Source organism: Podarcis erhardii (genome assembly GCF_964252035.2).
Source record: "Podarcis erhardii genome assembly, chromosome: 10".
Classification (NCBI taxonomy): domain Eukaryota; kingdom Metazoa; phylum Chordata; class Lepidosauria; order Squamata; family Lacertidae; genus Podarcis; species Podarcis erhardii.
In genome coordinates this window covers 24401650-24419068 of record NC_138500.1, presented here as the reverse complement: position 1 = coordinate 24419068, position 17419 = coordinate 24401650, and the positions used below count along the sequence as shown (strand labels likewise).

General features: G+C 41.6%; 1 protein-coding gene and 1 long non-coding RNA gene across 3 annotated transcripts; both read right to left on the bottom strand.

Annotated features, from left to right (window-relative positions):
• Positions 1-1870: 1870 nt before the first annotated feature.
• DRAM1 (DNA damage regulated autophagy modulator 1) lies at positions 1871-16796 on the bottom strand. 2 transcript variants are annotated; one of them, XM_081879253.1, is made up of 7 exons: positions 15687-16762; positions 10093-10160; positions 8945-9087; positions 7099-7276; positions 5874-5932; positions 3510-3602; positions 1871-2448 (listed from the first exon to the last, which is right to left on the bottom strand). In XM_081879253.1, the coding sequence occupies exons 1-7, from the start codon at positions 15902-15904 to the stop codon at positions 2404-2406; spliced, it is 804 nt and encodes a 267-aa protein (XP_081735379.1). In that variant the 5' UTR covers positions 15905-16762; the 3' UTR covers positions 1871-2403. The 2 variants fall into 2 exon arrangements, with proteins under 2 accessions (XP_081735379.1, XP_081735378.1); XM_081879252.1 differs by lacking the exon at positions 1871-2448 and having other exon boundaries at positions 2843-3602; positions 15687-16796.
• LOC309351523 lies at positions 6219-7091 on the bottom strand. The gene is made up of 2 exons (XR_014160889.1): positions 6869-7091; positions 6219-6786 (listed from the first exon to the last, which is right to left on the bottom strand). It is a non-coding gene; the product is annotated as an uncharacterized lncRNA (long non-coding RNA).
• Positions 16797-17419: the final 623 nt, after the last annotated feature.

Genomic DNA, 17419 nt, shown 5'->3' with positions numbered 1-17419 from the left:
AAGGAGTAAGGAATAAAAGATATGAGACATCAACAAAGCAATGAAAAGTACAGAGGCTCAAATAGTGCTAAAATTGAAACTTTATCAGTGACATAATCCTTATAAAACACTGACATCTCTCTGGAAAGATGTTGTTTTCCTAGCAGAACCATGACAGAACTGAAGGTTGTATTTAGCTAAAGCACATTGGGCATTTCAATAGGGTTTTCTTTCATAGCACCATTTTGAAGGTTTGCTTTTCTTTGTGCCTTTAGGCTTGCACAGAACAACAAAATATTTCAGAGCAATAAAATCCATAGGAGATTGTAAAGAGTTCCATAAACTTCCCTCCACGAGCTGCTTAGTCAATGTGGTTCCATATTAATGTTTGCTGAGGTAACTATGCCACAATTTATGTGACCCGTCAGCTGAACACCCCACTAGCCATGCCTGACAATGAAGAGTAAAATTATTGTCAAGACACTTGGCAGACTAGCTTGGTCACTCATACACCATACACTCATACACCAACTATCAGGTAACTGATACCTACGTCTGTTGTTAAATAAATATTTCCTGCAACACTAGAGAGATATTTTAGAGCAATGTGATAATAGTTTTATTTGAAAGCCATCTGAATTAATTTTGTGCTGGTTCAATAGGTCCTTTTTGTTAATTATTATATTGGAAGTCACCTCGGGGTTTGATCCAAAAGTGGCCTATAACGAAAAATAGTATAAATACATTCTGATTAGCAGCTGCTTTTTTCTACAAGCATAGGAAAAAGCAATTAATTTGTCTTATGTTGACTATCTGATCAGACTTCAAGCTGCCCACACATTTATTTCTTCCCAGGGAAGTAGATCAATTATTATTTAAGGATTTAGGGGCAATACACACTACCAATATGGTCCTTTAGTGCCATCTACTGTGCAGTCAAGAAAGTATTACATATACATTATGTGCATGCATACTCTGTCCATTTCCCTACCTCCCCTAATGTTATATATACATTATTATATACATACAAAAAACCTTAGCAATCTGATTTGTACAAGCAGTCCCTTTTATTTTGTTCAGCATTTATGTTCACCTACACATTTTTTCACATCTGATTTTCACCACAGATATTAATTTTGTCATTCCTTTTCCAAAAGAACAGAGAAATGTTGGTGTGTTGTTTTTTTAAAAAAAGCAACAACAAAAAGATTCCCCTGTCAAGTAAAGAAAAGCCTATATGTGCATTTAGTGAATTTATAATGCTACTCTTATGGTGCATGTGCACACATCTCCTGGAAGTGTTTTTAGTATCACTAATGGAAAAGACAGACTTTAGCTTTTCTAACTCCTGCTGAGTTCAATGGGATGTTATTGCCAAGTAAATGTGTATAGCATAGATCAGTGGCGTAGCGTGGGTTGCCGGGGCCCGGGGCCACATGGAGGGGGGGAGGTAGGGAAATGGACAGAGTATGCATGCACATTCAACTGCCTGTTTTCAACGGCATGCAACTCCTGGAGAACTGGCCAGCACTCAACGTAGCCCTTGGCCCAAAAAAGAATGTAGCCACCCCTGTTTGATTTCAATAGGACATGTAGCCCAAAAGGCCAAGTTAGCCATGACTAACTGAAGGCCACAGCTAGCCTGAGGACATGAGGAAGATGCCTCAGACGGCAGATGTTGAGGGGCAGGCAGTGGTGGTGAGGCAAGGACAGAATTGCCTGTGCCCTCAGGTGCAATAGAGGCAGCTAGTGCTGAAGTAATATTCAACTGCCAACCTGGTTAGTTTCTGTAGCCAGAACATCTTATTCTGTTATCCAAAGCAGCGAGAAGCCTTGAGCAAGCCTTGCTGAAGCCCCTTTATGTTCAAAAAGGACCTGAACCACAACAACCTCTCTTTAGATCAGGGCCAGTTTATTTCCTAATACATAAAAGCAGACATTACTATCCACAATGAATACTAGGCATTTTAAAACACAATCTTAAGCACAGTCAGTTGAAAGAAAGCCCCACCAAGTTCACCAATGGGACCGAGTTCACCAGACTGCAGCCTGAGTTTTACTTTGAGGCCATCGTCACTTCCAACAAATAGAAAGAAGGCAACAGTTGTCGAGGAGGGACGTCTCTTCCTCTCCTTTTTCCCCAGAAGTTAACGTTTTTCAGACATTCCCATTTTTAAAAATGAAACTGGAAAGAAGTATTTAAAAATACAAAAAGGATTTAGAACACAGGTTAAAAGGGGAAACAAGGCACATGGGGATATTAGTAAAAGTAAAAATAGTCTCTCCCTTGACTATGATTATGCAAACTTGCAGCGTTGATCCACCAGGTTTGCGTCACACCAGATTTTACCGTTCTGGAGTCTCCCCAACAGTTTCTTTAATGCCCTCGACCCCAGCTTCTATGATTCAAACTATAAAAAGTGGTCATAGGTTTCCATGTAGCTCTGTTGATATCCGTATTGTAACTCCCTGGAACAAAAAGAAAATGAGAATAACCAGTCACTACAAAGTACTGGCTGCACATGTGTTATGCGGTAGACAGGCATGCAGGCAGAAAAGTGACAAAATATTTGGCATTAGTAGAAAAAGGTTCGTTTCATCTAGTATTTGAAGAGAGCTGGGGCCCCAGTCTTAAATATAATTTAAATCCAGGTAAAGTAGATAAATAGGTACCGCTCCAGCGGGAAGGTAAACAGTGTTTCCGTGTGCTGCTCTGGTTTGCCAGAAGCAGCTTAGTCATGCTGGCCACATGACCCGGAAGCTGTACACCAGCTCCCTCAGCTAATAAAGTGATATGAGCGCTGCAACCCCAGAGTCGGTCACGACTGGACCTAATGGCCAGGGGTCCCTTTACCTTTACTGCCAGAATTGGCAACTAAAGGCTGGGTACTGGTAGTGGTTTTTCAGAAACTCGAATGTGTCTGAAACTGCAGTACTTTTTTCCAGTTGAGAATTAATGGCCAAAATTATCCCCACTGCCGCTCTTTGTGCCTAAGGGTACCATATGCTGAAACCACCACTTTCAGGGACAAATAGGGGCCATGCAGAAATGATAAGAGGGCCTTTTGGTTCAGATGGTGGAATTCCCTTCCACTAGAGCTATGCGCATCCCCCTTGTTGACATCTTTTTCTCACTGAAAACACAGCTGCTCTGTTCGAAATAGGAGGGTTAACAAGGTTATTGTGATGTTTGTTTTGCGACAATGTATTCTGCTGATGATCATTATCGTGAATTTATTGCTCTGTTCTATTTTGCATTTTATTGCTACTAACCTTTGTTGAAGGGCATCTACAAACAACAACAACATCAAGAGCAGCTGCAGCAGGTGGATTTTAGGCAGCATACTGGCATGGGCCCGCCCTTGATCCAGATTTAGTGTGTATTCTGGAGCATGTTTCCCTATGGCTGCTTTTTCTTAAGGACAAAAATGACGTTTAAAGCAATATGCTTATGGCAATGTACAGTTTGGCCCTCAGACTCTGAAGCCCTTTTGCTCTGAACATGAAACCTTTTGTTCTGCCATACCCACCTGAAAATCTCCGATGAAAGTTAAGAAGAAGAAAACAAAACTGAAGGCTACTACCCATTCGCAGATTGCACTCACAAAATGAAACACGTAATCCTAATGGAAAGGAGAAATAAAAAGTAATTCTAAACACTAAACATGGCAAACAGAAGGCAAGTCAGACAGGCAGATACCAATTAATGTATACACCAGGAACACAAAGGAGATGCCTATTTTTATTTTGGAGACATACATTTCGTGTTTATTTTTTTTTTAAAAAATGTTAAACTCCTTAGAACAATTACATTGGAGACACTGAGGTTCACATTTCCTTGTTAATCCTTCCAAAATTTTGAATAATTTTATTACAGTTTTCTCTCTCTTTCTTTGATGGGTATTGCTTTTAAGACTTTTTTTGTAAGAAAAGCTGTTTAAAAATAATAATAATCTAGATTTTCAAGATAGCCTATTGTCACTTGTTCAGTATTTTGCCATTTTGAAGTTTTATGATCTTTTTAATCATTTTACTGCATTCCGCCTTGATATATTTTTGACCTGGCTGTTTACAAATATTCAAATAAATAAAGCCTCTCATGCCTCAGGATACAAACATATTGTTACAAAAAATCATTAGGGATTATTTTCACCCATTTACACTCTGTAGCAAGATTGTGTAGCAAGGTACATTCTCCTCCAACCCCCTTTATTTTATTTTTATTTTATGAGATTCATAAGGCACGTGCTCCCTCTTGTGGTATATCATACCCACAAAAATACTTGCAGAAATTCGGAATTTCCAGTGAGGTTAGTCTGTTGCTGCAGCAAAAACAGAGTGCCTTGTTGCTCCTTAAAGACTAACAAATGTATTAAGGCAGAAGTTTTAATGGACTAAAGCCTGTTTCTTTAGATGCATGAAGACAGTGAGGGAGGCAGACAAATGAATCATCAGGTCCACTCTAGTCAAGACTGCTCCCCACACTGCAACCAATTTTCTTTTATTTTTTTCTTTTGGTATTTTAAAATTGTAAACCTCCCCTCTGGGTGCCTCAGCAAAAAGGCTGCCTATAAATGCAGCAAATAAGTGTTATCCTCAGCAGGCAAGTGCATATATATGGGTGCATAAGCAGAAATTTGTAGGCAAGCACCATCACAATTAAATAAATGATGCTGGCATCTGTCTGCCTTGGGAGACAGTGGAGGATTGAAGCTTTGGGGGTGAGGTCAAGCTGTTGGAAGGTTGTAGTGCCTACTGTGGCTGTAGAGACCGAAGCAAGAGACACATTTGCAGCTGAAGGCGTCTGAATTTAGTGCACATCTCCTAAATTTAGTACGTATCCGCCTAAAGGTAGGATAGGGCTGATTATGCAAACGCCTTCATTTATACCACTTCAAACCCCGTGCACAGCTTCCAAAACCCGAATGTGTAGCTTCTCACCCCCCTGATTCCTACACAGATGTTGTCACTGAACCATTTCATTCCCAAACTGAAATAGGGCTGCAGCAGCTATAGGAAACATTAAGCCTTAAATGAACACTATGTTGTACCAGGAAGGTGGAGCGTCTCCACCCCCATCGTTCAGCCCAGACACTGAGGTCCAGCTCCAAGGGCCTTCGGGTGGTTCCCTAACTGTGAGAAGTGAGGTTAAAGGGAACCAGGCAGAGGGCCTTCTCAGTGGTGACGCCATGTGGAATGCTCTCCCACCAGATGTCAAGGAAATAAGCAACTATCTGACTTTTGGAAGACATCTGTAGGCAGCCCTGTTTGGGGAAGTTTTAAATGTTTGATGTTTTATTCTGTTTCAATATTTTGTTGGGAGCCACCCAGAGTGGCTGGGGAAACCCAGCCAGATGGCCAGGGTATAAATAATTTATTATTATTATTATTTGCTTCGATCATTCTGACCCCAAGTGTAAGGAGCCTATTTGCAGCAAGGAGAGGGGCATTACTGCTTCCCCAAACACAAAGGCGAAAAGCCTGCTTTTTGCTTGCTGCACTTGATGATCCAAAAAGAGATTCTGACAGCTCTTGCCACCCAGTGGGATGAGTGAATAAAATGAGGCAGAGGTAAGTAACAGTGTATGCCCTGCAATGCCCTTTTTTTTGGGGGGGGATATGTGTCTCCCCCTCTGTATCCTGATGTTGGCACACCTATGCATTCTCAGTGCTAACTTAGAAAGAAAGCTCATCTTGTTCTCAATTTAACTATGGCTATCTATGTAAATGCAAAATAGTTCTTAGCCTTGTATAACTTAGCTTAGTCTGTGCAGCTTCCAACTTACCAAAGTTAAGCCCTTTATTGTCTACTTTTGCCTATTTTAATTTGAAAGTATTGAACAACCAAACAAAATGGAAAAACGATTATATATTTTTACTTAGTACGAATTTACCTTTTCACCTGGATTCCACTCAATCTTTGTTATGGAAACTAGTGAAGCACACGCAATCACTGGAGGAGAGGGTGTTAAAGGGAAACAACTGATGTAATGCTATTTTTGGCTTGTAATGCAGCAATACGTAATTATTCACAAAGAGGAATGGAACAGTCAGTGGGAACCAGCACACAAACATACACAAACTTCCACAGACAATTGCAAGAAGTATGACACACATCTCATTTTAGAATTTATACAGCCACGAATGTTTGGTGCACGGTCGTGTAAGAAAGTTCACCAAAAAGGAAAACAGATGAAGTTAGTATCCGGTTTATATTTTAAATGCCTAAATGTGCCCCCCCCCCGCCCAGTCACAGACTTTTTATTTCAATGATAGGACCTTTGATTGATTGATTAATTTTAAAAAAAATGTTTACAAGTTCTCCAAAATGATATGAACTGTAGGTTGGCAAATCACAGTCACTTCAGGAACTTTTATTACCATCAAATCTCAGAGTAGCCACACATGCAATTCTGTCCTCAGAGCTGTTTTGGAATAATCCACACTTCCTCTTCCCTGGGGAAAACTTGCTCTTTACTGCTGAATCGGAGCAAACGTCAGCTGGGTTTCCCACAGATTGCTACTGGTTCTGTTTTATTGCTAAAGAGCGGGGTTTCCAAGGGAAAGCAGCAGGGCAAAGGCAAAACCGCTTGCAATCTATGGCCTGATGACCTTGGTGATTCTCAGTAGTCTTGTTATTTTACTCTCATGGTTGGTACCTCTGATCTCTACTTGCTGTGACTGCATAATTTCATCCATCCCTGAATAATAACCAACACGAGCAAACAGCCCTTGATCATCCAGGGATTCTTTTCCTTGGTTTTATCGTCAACCACGCTTTTGAGTGCAACCAAGCTTGCACAAACCCTTAGGTTATATAACCGAATCATGAGAAGGAAATAAATTCAAAGGGCCAATACCTCAGAACCAATGATCACATAAACAAGACCCTAACTCCAACTCTCAACGTTACTTAAATTTTATGGCTGTAATCGTCAAATCGTCCCATTCTTAGTAGTCTGCTAAGCCTCAATAATAAAAATCTAGAGAACAGCAGAATGAACATGTTACTTTCAGCTAAGGCATTTCAAATAACTGAATGCAATAGGAATGGGTTCTTGTTGTTAAGGCAGATTATTCATGCTTTAAACAGGCAGAGTGACATACTGAAAAGGATACTGGGAATGATAGCTACCCAAGTCATTACACAGAAGAACAGCCTTGTGTGACACGCACACGAACTGCTCCATTGTGGATGCGACTTGTAAGAGATTACAGTCTGAAGCACAATGTACAGAGCACCAGACACAAAAGCTAAAAGAGCACCTCCATCGTGGACAGCAGGAACTGCTAGCTCCTGAAAAGACAATTGGAAAAGCATTATCTACTATTTCAATTTCGCTAATGAACACAAAAGGAGACTGATACTGCAGCAAATACGCAGAGGGTAAACACAAGAAGACAGACTGGATTTGTCAATATTTCCGCAGATGAGACTGAAAAGAAACCATGAAACTTTGATGCATTGTGCATCCCTGTTCTCAGAATTTTCCATATGGTTCCAGGACAGTCAAAACTGCACAGAAGAGCTGTGATGCCTTATGGTTTACACATGTTATTCTTTGTTCTCTTCCTTTTTGTTATACTTGCACTTCTTATTTTTCAACCGATCAATTAAAGGACAGGGGAGAACCACGACATAGAAAAGCAATGTGACCTTGCTTTCTGTCATGCTCATTTTGTGCAACCAATAATTATTTTCTGCAGAATATCCACAGTTCTGTGATCAAGATCCTGGCTTCAGAATCGAAGGGTGAGATTTTGGTTCTTGTTATTTGCTAGTTGGCCTTGAACAACCTGCTTAACCTTGCTTGACTTTGGCATCTGCAGATGAAGTTAATTACCTCATTCACTCTTCTCATATCTTATGCTACAAATTCTTGCAAAACCTAAGGGGCACAGCTTCTAAATATATAAAAGGAAATGTCACAATGTGAAGGGTTAAGGACAATTTGACTTGTCCACTTGCTAATTCCGCACAGCAGTGCATTAATAACCATGGGAAAGCATGAAACTAGCAACACAACCCACAGATTTAAACAAAACAATCAAGCAGTGGAATTTTGTCTTTGTTTAGCAGCTAGCTACTCTGAACAGGTATCTGGACACAGCAATGGGCTGGAGGAGGGCTCAAGCCATCAACATGTGTGTTAACTGGCTGCCAGGTATATAATAAATTGTTTCTAAAATGCCTTCTCTCATTTATTTCCATACCATCATTTGATCTTCCAAAGGAACATTGTTGGGAGAACCACATTTTTTGTGGTTGTTGACTATCTGTAATAGTGACAGACACCTGGAATTATCTGCCCTGCACTCCTTCAATAATAAATAATAATAATAAATTTTATTTATATCCCGCCCTCCCCAGCCGAAGCTGGGCTCAGGGCGGCTAACAACAATCAAAATAATCCAACGTTCTAAAAACATTTCATTATAAAAATTAATTAAAATCAAATTGATGGCAACCATTAAGCAAAATTCTGTGCAGATTGCCAGAGGAGGGGGTCAGGCTGCGCCCTGACCAAAGGCCTGGTGGAACAGCTCTGTCTTGCAGGCCCTGAGGAAAGATGTCAGGTCCCACAGGGCCCTACTCTCTTGTGACAGATTGGAGCCGCGGCCCTAGTCTCTTGTTACACCAGATTGGAGCCACGGCTGAGAAAGCCCTGACTCTAGTTGAGGCCAGCCTAACCTCTCTGGCCTCCACGTGCCTGTCATTCATTAAACCAAAAAACAGTCTTTAGGAGGACTTTGACCTCTGGATGAGAGAGTCATTGCATTGCTCCTTGCAGTATCAGTTCCAATTCTTGGTTGATGATTTGCCCAGAGGTTTTGTTTTTTTAAGGACTAGTTTTAGAATGGGATATATATATGGTATTCTTAACTACTTGTAGGCCAGATGAAGGGGAAGCAAAATATCAATTGAGGAAAGACAGACAGAAAGATAAATTTTATTTGGGCCTACCTGAAAGCTTGCAACAATGCCCATTCCAACACAACCTATCCATCCAACAAACAGTGATAGTAAATTGAAACAGGGGGAAATGAAACGTGTCACTTCATTTTGCTCCTTGACAATTAGGTATCTTGCATACATTGTAACTGCACCTTTTTTTGGAAAAAAGACAAAAATGTAAGTTATTAAGAAATTGGGACTAAAAGAAAACCATTCAACCCACTTTGATCTGATCCCAACAACACGAGGGAAGAAAGATTTTCCATCCTATTCAGATAATTTATATGCTGTAAAGCTCTTCTGCGCAACACAGTGAGCAAAAGATGGAGGCCTCAAATAATGCTTTTCATTTCAGCTCCCAACACTCTGTCCCATTCTGGAACGACCAAGAGCAGAACCTTGAACGGGGAACACAGATGAAGGGCAGAAGTTATGCAGATTTGATGATCAAATGATTGGGACAACCTGGGCTAGCAGCTAAGCTTGCTCCTCGGCCCCAGGGATGCACCCCTTTAATTTCTTCCATGTGCAAAAACAGTTGCTAACCCAACCTGTGGGAAAATGTAAGATACCAATTTATTAAAAGATGTATATTCCATTATTTCCAAAGAAAACCATGGTGACTAACAAAAAGATCAAAACAAATCACAATGCAGGATGAAACAATACAGCTACTTTAAAAACCTAAACAAATTACTAGAACTCAAATGACCAAAGTCTGACTCGTGCAGGATCCATGAAATTCACAGTTCTAAACGCTGACTTTTGCAAAACGGTACTTCAGAAAGGGATAAGTGCTTGGTCTTAACCTTTCTCCATCCCCTCTCCAACATAGGCATTTCTTGGAAATTTGTCACAGAAAGCCTACTTCCCTTCATAGTGTCTCTGAATGCCAGAATTCAGAAACTACCCTGGATTAAAATTTATAAAGCTAACATTGATGATAAAATTCACTTTAAGACTACTGGGTTTGGGCTGACTTCTAGCAGCCAATGCCACATAAATCCAGAGCAAAGAGAATATGCTGCATTTTTGTGGTTTTTCCTATCTGAAAATATGTGCCCATTTTACCAGTAATCATTTTTACCCAGTCAAGTCTTAGGATGAGACAGACTAGAAATTTTAAATTAAAAATGTAATAACAGACACATACATACCTAGGAATGCTGAAATGTTAATCATAAATCCAAAAATACCACTTTCTGGAGGTTTTGCGCCTGTATCACTAAAACAAAACAAATCAAAACATGCAGTTGTAATATACAAGGAACACATTTAAATCTAACTGAAATAATAATGACAGTCACTTTTGCTGCATTTTTACTGGGAAGGTTTATTAAATACCATGTAATATCCATACTCCTTTAGAAGAAGAAAAAAGAAAAACAGCTTTGCTAATCAAGTCAGAGAAACATTAACCAACATTACACTGAAGTCAATGAAACATGTCTAAAAATAAGTAAGTGAGTAACACCTTGAACATAACCACATTTATTTAGAAGAAAGTTCCATTGACTTTAGTTTCAGATTTACCACCAGATCTGTATGCTCAGGTTTGCAAACTTGCAGCCTGATTCTATATACATATATTTTGGAAGCATTTTCAATTTTGTTCCATGAAAAGCTGCTCTGGTGCACATTATTAAAGTAGAATACTCCCAGTATCTCTGAGGTGCATTTGTATTAATAAGCAAGTCCCTTTTTATTTGAATTTCTGCAGGCAGGGATACTATTCATTTTCCCCTGGTTTCAAAATCTGTTCTTGCCAATGTAGATCCTTTTTTTAAAAAAACCCCCAAAACCAATCAATTTTATCAGGTTATAATCCTGAGATAGGAATATAGCCATTCAAATGAGTGGGCTGCTGATATACTATTATCATCAGTGTTAGGTACTGAAGATGTTCACCCACAACTTAACAATCAGCATAGCTAACAGCCCAACAAATTGATAATTCCATCAGTGCTGAGACACTTATCAACTGTGAATGGTGTAAGTGTGTGAGAGAGGAATGAACAGTCTTTCACTCCTCCAAACACATAATTGGTGGTGGTGTCCAAACTGACAGTGCCTGAACTCCCAGTCGTGCTGCTGGGACTTCATTTACATTTCCTGATTCATTGCTGGAAATTCCATATTTGGTCCATAGTCCTTGAAGCAAATATCTGAACCTGGAAAACAAGCATGCTGCATCCCTATGAATGTGTGATTTTAAATTTAGCAAGAGATATGCAAATAGGAATCAGCCTGAATGTGTGTGCTGGTCTTACTGCACAATCTTTCTATAGCATTCTGCAGTTTACTTTATCTGATTGATTGCTAAGCAAGCCATCTTCAAACAAAGTTGGTTTGTTTAACTCACTAAAACTAGGATTCCTGGTTTGTATGCAGTGCTAAGCATGGGATTCTTTGAAACTGAAAGTAAACTTTGCAGATACAAACTCCCTTTCGGTGCCAACCATCAGCTGGGTTCCCCATACAGTACTTTATTTATTCATCTTTTAGAAACACCCTTACTTTTATTTTAATCTGCAGGATTTTTAAAAAAGTGTTAAGCGTCACAAATTAATTATAAATAAGCTCTAAGTAACTTGGTAGACAGCAGAAAACTCATGTCCCAAGTGACTCACTTGGGACAAATCTGAAGTACTTCTTGAATTAGAGACTGGCCTATACTACCTAAATAGTAAACTGAACTGCGATCACTTCAAAGTCTTTGAAGAGCATTAGGTAAGATGAGAATGGAATTTGCACGTGACCAATGTGCAATTTGAATTTCTTCTTGGAACACTTAATGGTTTAAGAGCATCACAAGTAATTAAAATTGCATTGAATGCCATTCATTTTTATTTAAACCTTTAAAAATTGGGTTTATGCATGAATTACAGAGTTTCAAAGATTGTCATGAAATAACATCTATAATGTGTCTACATTTTAACTATGCTGTGAATTGTGCCTAAATGACAAAACAGTGAGGAAGAAGAAACATAAACATTTAACTTAGAAAACTGCGTCCAGGTAACCAGTAATAAGACACTCTGGTTCTATTATTTTAGGCCCGTGGTTTTCAACCAGTGTGCTGTGGCAGCCTGGGGTGGCTTGAATGATGGTCAGGTGTGCCTTGGGCAACACTGGCCTCTGTCCCTCTTTCCTTCTCTCCCTCCTCAGATGCCCTCTCGTGTCTCTGTCCCTCAAAGGCTTGCACAGCTGTTCTCTGCAGCAGCCCTGGCTACAAGTTCCCCAGGCGAATGGTGCTTCTAGGGCCAGGAAGGGGTGCTTCCCAGGACCCTATGGGGCAGTGTGAGGAGGCACCTCTCAGCTCAGAGACCAGGGGAGGACTCCTGTTTGAGGGGAGAGGAGAGGAGGTTGCCAGCTCTGCAGGCAAGGGGTGACATAACTGGGCTCCTGTGCCCCACAGGGGTACTGCAGAAAGAATGTAGTTGGTCAAGGGAGCTGTGGACTCAAAAAGGTTGAAAACCTCTGCCATAAACCCACATTTATATGGTTTTCTGTACAGACAAGAAAACACTTGCATATCTTATCCATTTCTGTTGGGATGAGTTCTTGAGTCATACTTGTTACAACTTTGTGATGGTTTGCAGTTGTTGCATGCCACCTCAATCTGCAAGCAGTGTGAGGCTCCAGGGGTTTATCCAGGGGTTTGTAATCCTCCATTAGATTTTAACGCCTGCTGGATCCAGGAATTAGAAGGGACTTGAGAATACAGCCTAACGCCTTCCGCCAATTAAAAAAAGCGCAGATAATTGTGGATTTCCAGTAAAATGGATTTCCATAACTTTTAATCTTTCTGTTACAGTGCTTCAATAAGCACACATTAGCTATAAAATGGCTTTCCCTCCTTTTTACAGATATCTAAAAAGCAATATAACAAAAGTTCTGGCCAGAAGTCAGTTTCCACTGCGTTAAGGGGAAAAACAACCAAACAAAAATAGCTGTTCCAAAAAGCTTAACTTTGAGGCAGGTTTTTTTGTTGTTTTTTTAAGGCTTGAAATTAAGGTTAAACAAAGGTAAAGCACTACAAAGAAAAGTTATGGCCAGCTTTGCTTTTGTTCATTTATTTGTCTCAGATTGTAGGGTCATGATGAGCCAACACATTGATCATTCAGTTCATGCAGCACCCAGAAGCTGCACTTTCCATTCTACCCTCATCTTTTAAAGTTTTAAGATCAACTCAATGCATGTGTATTCTACTCTCTCAGGCCTAGCATGAGAGACAGAGCAGAACAAGTAAGGATATATATATATACTGTGTGTGTGTGTGTGTGTGTGTGTGTATATATATATATATATATATATATATATATATATATTGCGCTTTCATGTGCTTACATACTGATTGGTTCAGCATTATTATCAGCCCTAAAGACAACTAACTAGGGCCGGGCCACGAAAGATACTCCTGGGTTTTCAGAACCAGCACGGTCATGAGAAAAAAAGAAAGTGTGTGGAATTTTATTGAAAAATTATAGGAAAAAAATAGGCAATAACCTTACATTTTAAAATATGCGTCCTGGAATTAGTCATGTTGCCAAGGGGCCATACCACAGAAACCAAAAACTTTCTACTAAATATAAATTGCACAGAGGAAATCCCGTATCTGCATATGATTCCATGTCCAACTCTCTCTCTCTCTGTGTGTGTCATCTCACTAGATGCTGTTAAGTAGTACAGTCACCAGTGATGCCCAGGGAAACTATCCAAGTTTCTTTCTTCCACTGGAGACCAACTTTACAGCAGGGTCAGTTTCCTTAGCAGCAGAATGGCAACCGCTGTGCCATAGGAATACAAAACATTTCCCTTAAGCTTAAGTTGTTTGAATACACCCTCTTAGAATCATAGAATTGTAGTGTTGGAAGAGGACCCCCCCCCCTCCGAGGGTCATCTAACAATAAGCAAGGTTGCTATTTTCCTTGACAAAAGGTCTGTGGCTTTCATAGCTGCAAGCCAGGAAGAAAGTCAAGTGCTTGCTGGGCTGGTAACAGAGAAAAGACTGGGAAAGCTTTGATTTTGTGTTTCTGCAAATCTTGTAGCTGCCATGCGCAGAACCCTACACGGATGGGATAATTTCACAAAGTCAAGTGCTGTTTTCCCCACCATAAGTCCCAACATATTCAGTGGGACTTGGGTTGCAATCCTGACCCACTTACCTAGAAGTAAGTCCTACTACTTCTGAGTAAATATTGTTAGGATTACACCGATACATCAACCTCAAGCTGCAATACACTATCCTAAGTATACTTTACCTGATGCTATTCTTATAGAAACAAACAGGGTTAAGGATTGGGTAATAAAAGTTGAAGTCTCGTGCACCCTTACTTGGGAGCAAGCCCCACTAAAATCAGTGGGATTTATTTCTGAGGAAAGACACATAGGATCAGTTAAACACATGAGCTACAACAATATGCACATTTACTCAGTAGGTCTTAGTGCTTGAGTAAACTGTTACTGTCCTGTCACAACTTGCTGTTAGTTATGGGCTCCTCGAGACAACCTGTTTATTGAGTGTTCAGCCTGATTTGCTTGCACAAGGTTTAAGTTAAGTCTTGAGCATTCATTCGGTTTCGTCCGTGGGATTGTTATATGACAATCAGCATTCCATTAAAGTTGCGATCCTAAACCCACTTTCTGGAGACTATAAATCCCATGGGAATTAGTGCAGCTTACATACCAGTAAGCTCCCTTAATCAAATTGGTGAGTGCTTTAAACCACATCCTTAAACTTTGGAACTCACAGGCCAGGCCTACACATGCAGCAGAATGTGGGATGCAACAGGCATAGGCAAACACAGCCTTCCAGATGTTTTGTGACTACAACTCCCATCATCCCTAGCTAACAGGACCAGTGGTCAGGGATGATGGGAGTTGTAGTCCCAAAACATTGAGACTGTCGTAAGGAGACAACACTTTTGAATGCTTCACTATGTTTAAAGATCAAACTAAAACCTCCAAGTCAAGAATTAGCACATGAAGTACAAATACTTTAACGAAGCCATTTCCCCATACCACACCGCTTGTCTACTTGCCAGTATGATCCCTCTTCTATGAAGTGGTACAGTCCACTCCAATCATCTCAGAACATTACTACCAGACTCCCTTTCCCTCTGGGCCAGTTTATAGATCCAGCAAACTGAAATAGAATCATAGAATTGTAGAGTTGGGACCTCAAGGGTCATCTAGTCTGACCCCCTGCAACCCAGGAATCTCAACTAGAGCATCCATGACAGATGACCATCCAATCTCTGCTTAGAAATCTCCACTTAAGTTGAGGAGGTCCATTCCACTCTCTGACAGCTCTTACCATCAAAAATTCCTCCTAATGTTTAGTCGGAATCTCTGCTCTTGTAACTGGAAGCCATTCGTTGTTGTTGTCGTCCCCAATAGCCTGGGCCAGTTAAAGGCGGATGTGGAAAGTTGCATGTCAAAACACTCCCTGCATGAACTAAAACTCCCTGCTTACAGAAAGCAAGAATGTCAGGGAGAAGCACCCGCATTCTTTTAAAGGCCAAGCTAGCTTTCTATATGCAGGGAGTTGCCTCGACTCTCCATACAGGCAGCATTCAGACATAATTACCCGCTAGGGGTCAAGAAAACCTACCCCACTTGATCTGGCATGCCTATGCACTGGCTTCCCGCTGCACGTGTGTACCTTTAACACGGGGGTGTCACTCTTGTCCCCTGGTTCTCCCACAGAGGGCGCCCTCCTCCTGCTCCCCCCAGCAGGGGCCCTCACCTGATGTACGGGAACAGCGGCTCCACGTGGCCTTCGAGGACAGCGATCACGTAGGAGATGATGAAGGAGGCCGAAGACCAGACGACCAGCAGCGTCGGAACGAAGGCCGCTCCTTGCGTGCAGCAGGGCATCCTGTGCTGCTGCTGCTGCTGCTGCTGCTGCCACCGCCAGTTGCGCCCCCTAGGGATCAGCGGCTGCCTCTCCCCGCCGCCGGGCATGGAGGCAAGAGAGGCCTCGCCGGCTCGCGGAAGCGGAGAGCAGCCTGGCAGGCGAGTGAAGTCACAAAGCGCCTGAAGTCACAAAAGTTTTAATTGGGAGGCCAGAGGCGCCGCGCGCGCGCGCACACGCCTTTTCTCCCTCCTCGCGCTTTAAGCAGAGCAAACTCCGCGAGCTTCGTGGAAGAGAACCAGGGCACGCGCAGACACGACCAGTCCCTCGCTTTCTTCTGCAGCCGCCTCCTCCGAGTTGCTTCTATTCGCAGCTCAGTCCGACGCCCTTTTGGAAAGAGAGAGAAAAGAGAGGCCACCGAGGTCTCTCTCGCTTCCTCCCACACACCTGCAGAAAGTTATCTCGCCCCCAGAGCAGGAAGTCTCTCTCTCTCTCTCTCTCTCCCCTCAGAGAGCGCAAGTCCAACCTTTAAGAAACCGAAGCGAGCCGAATTCCCCTCACAAACCCAAAGCTGTCCTTTTCCAGGAAAAAGCGAATTCCGCTCGCATTCATCACAGTTCCATTCTCCAACCCCCACAGAATCCTCCTCCCAGCCCCATACATAAAACTTCCTCACACAAAAGGTTTTTTGGGTTTTGGTTTTTCAACTGGGGAAGCTATTCAGATGAACTCGGTTTCCCGCCTTGCAAAAGTCCGGGTCGCGGTTTGCCCGGGCAGCGAGAGACGATTGCTGAAGTTCAGAGGCGCGCAAAGTTCTGAGCGGGCATCTTTGCGCAACGAAACGCGGCGAAAACGCTTCCTCGCGCAGCCACAAAGCGGAACTTTTCGGAGCTCGCCTCTCGGCAACCTCAGCAAACCGGAGGGAGGAATTCCCCCCCCCCCCGCCGTTGCTGAGATGTTTCTGGGATATTGTGCAATTCAATTCTGTTTTTTTTTAAAAAGCACGCGCTTTCCTCCCTCTCGAGTTCATCACCCGGGGATGAGCCTGAGAAAAAAAACACCCTGCATCCTTTCACCAGGGAAGCAAGCGGGCCTTTCACTTTCGTTTCTATTCTTCAGTTAGCTTCTTCTTTTTGGCTCTCTTTTACGAAAAGAGGGTGAGGGAGAGAACTCCCATTTAGCTAACACATGAGAGGGCCTCTAAATCATGAGTCACAATCATGGGAGAAAGCAATGATTTCTCAACACCCTTCCGCCTGGCCTAATGAATGGTTATCTTCTTTTTAAATTAAATTTGTCAGCAAGCATTGACATAAGAGTAAAAATACAGCTAGTGGCCACCAAATAAAACATTTTACACAACGGTACAAAATATTGCATTGCATCTGTCAGAGTTTACAAAAAATATTCATTCTTGGTAGTGAAAGTCATTGCATAGATGTTAAGATAGCCCACTCCAACTCCCATCAGCCCTGGCCAGGCTAGAAGAGGGTAAAAGGAATCCCACAACTTCAGGACGATCATAAATCCCACATATTTGTGTACTTAAGACTCTCCAAGATAAGAGTCCCTATTTTCCAGGTCCCTATCCACAGGCTCACACTTAAAAATGTACTTTAAAATTG

Coding starts and splice junctions, on each gene's coding strand:
- DRAM1 (XM_081879252.1), bottom strand. CDS start 15,904: ATGCCCGGCGGCGGGGAGAGGCAGCCGCTGATCCCTAGGGGGCGCAAC. Junction 10,161..15,686: donor CCGCTGTTCCCGTACATCAG/GTGAGGGCCCCT, acceptor GTTTTGTTTTAG/TGATACAGGCGCAAAACCTC. Junction 5,933..7,098: donor TTGGGTAGCTATCATTCCCA/GTATCCTTTTCA, acceptor CCTCTCCTCCAG/TGATTGCGTGTGCTTCACTA.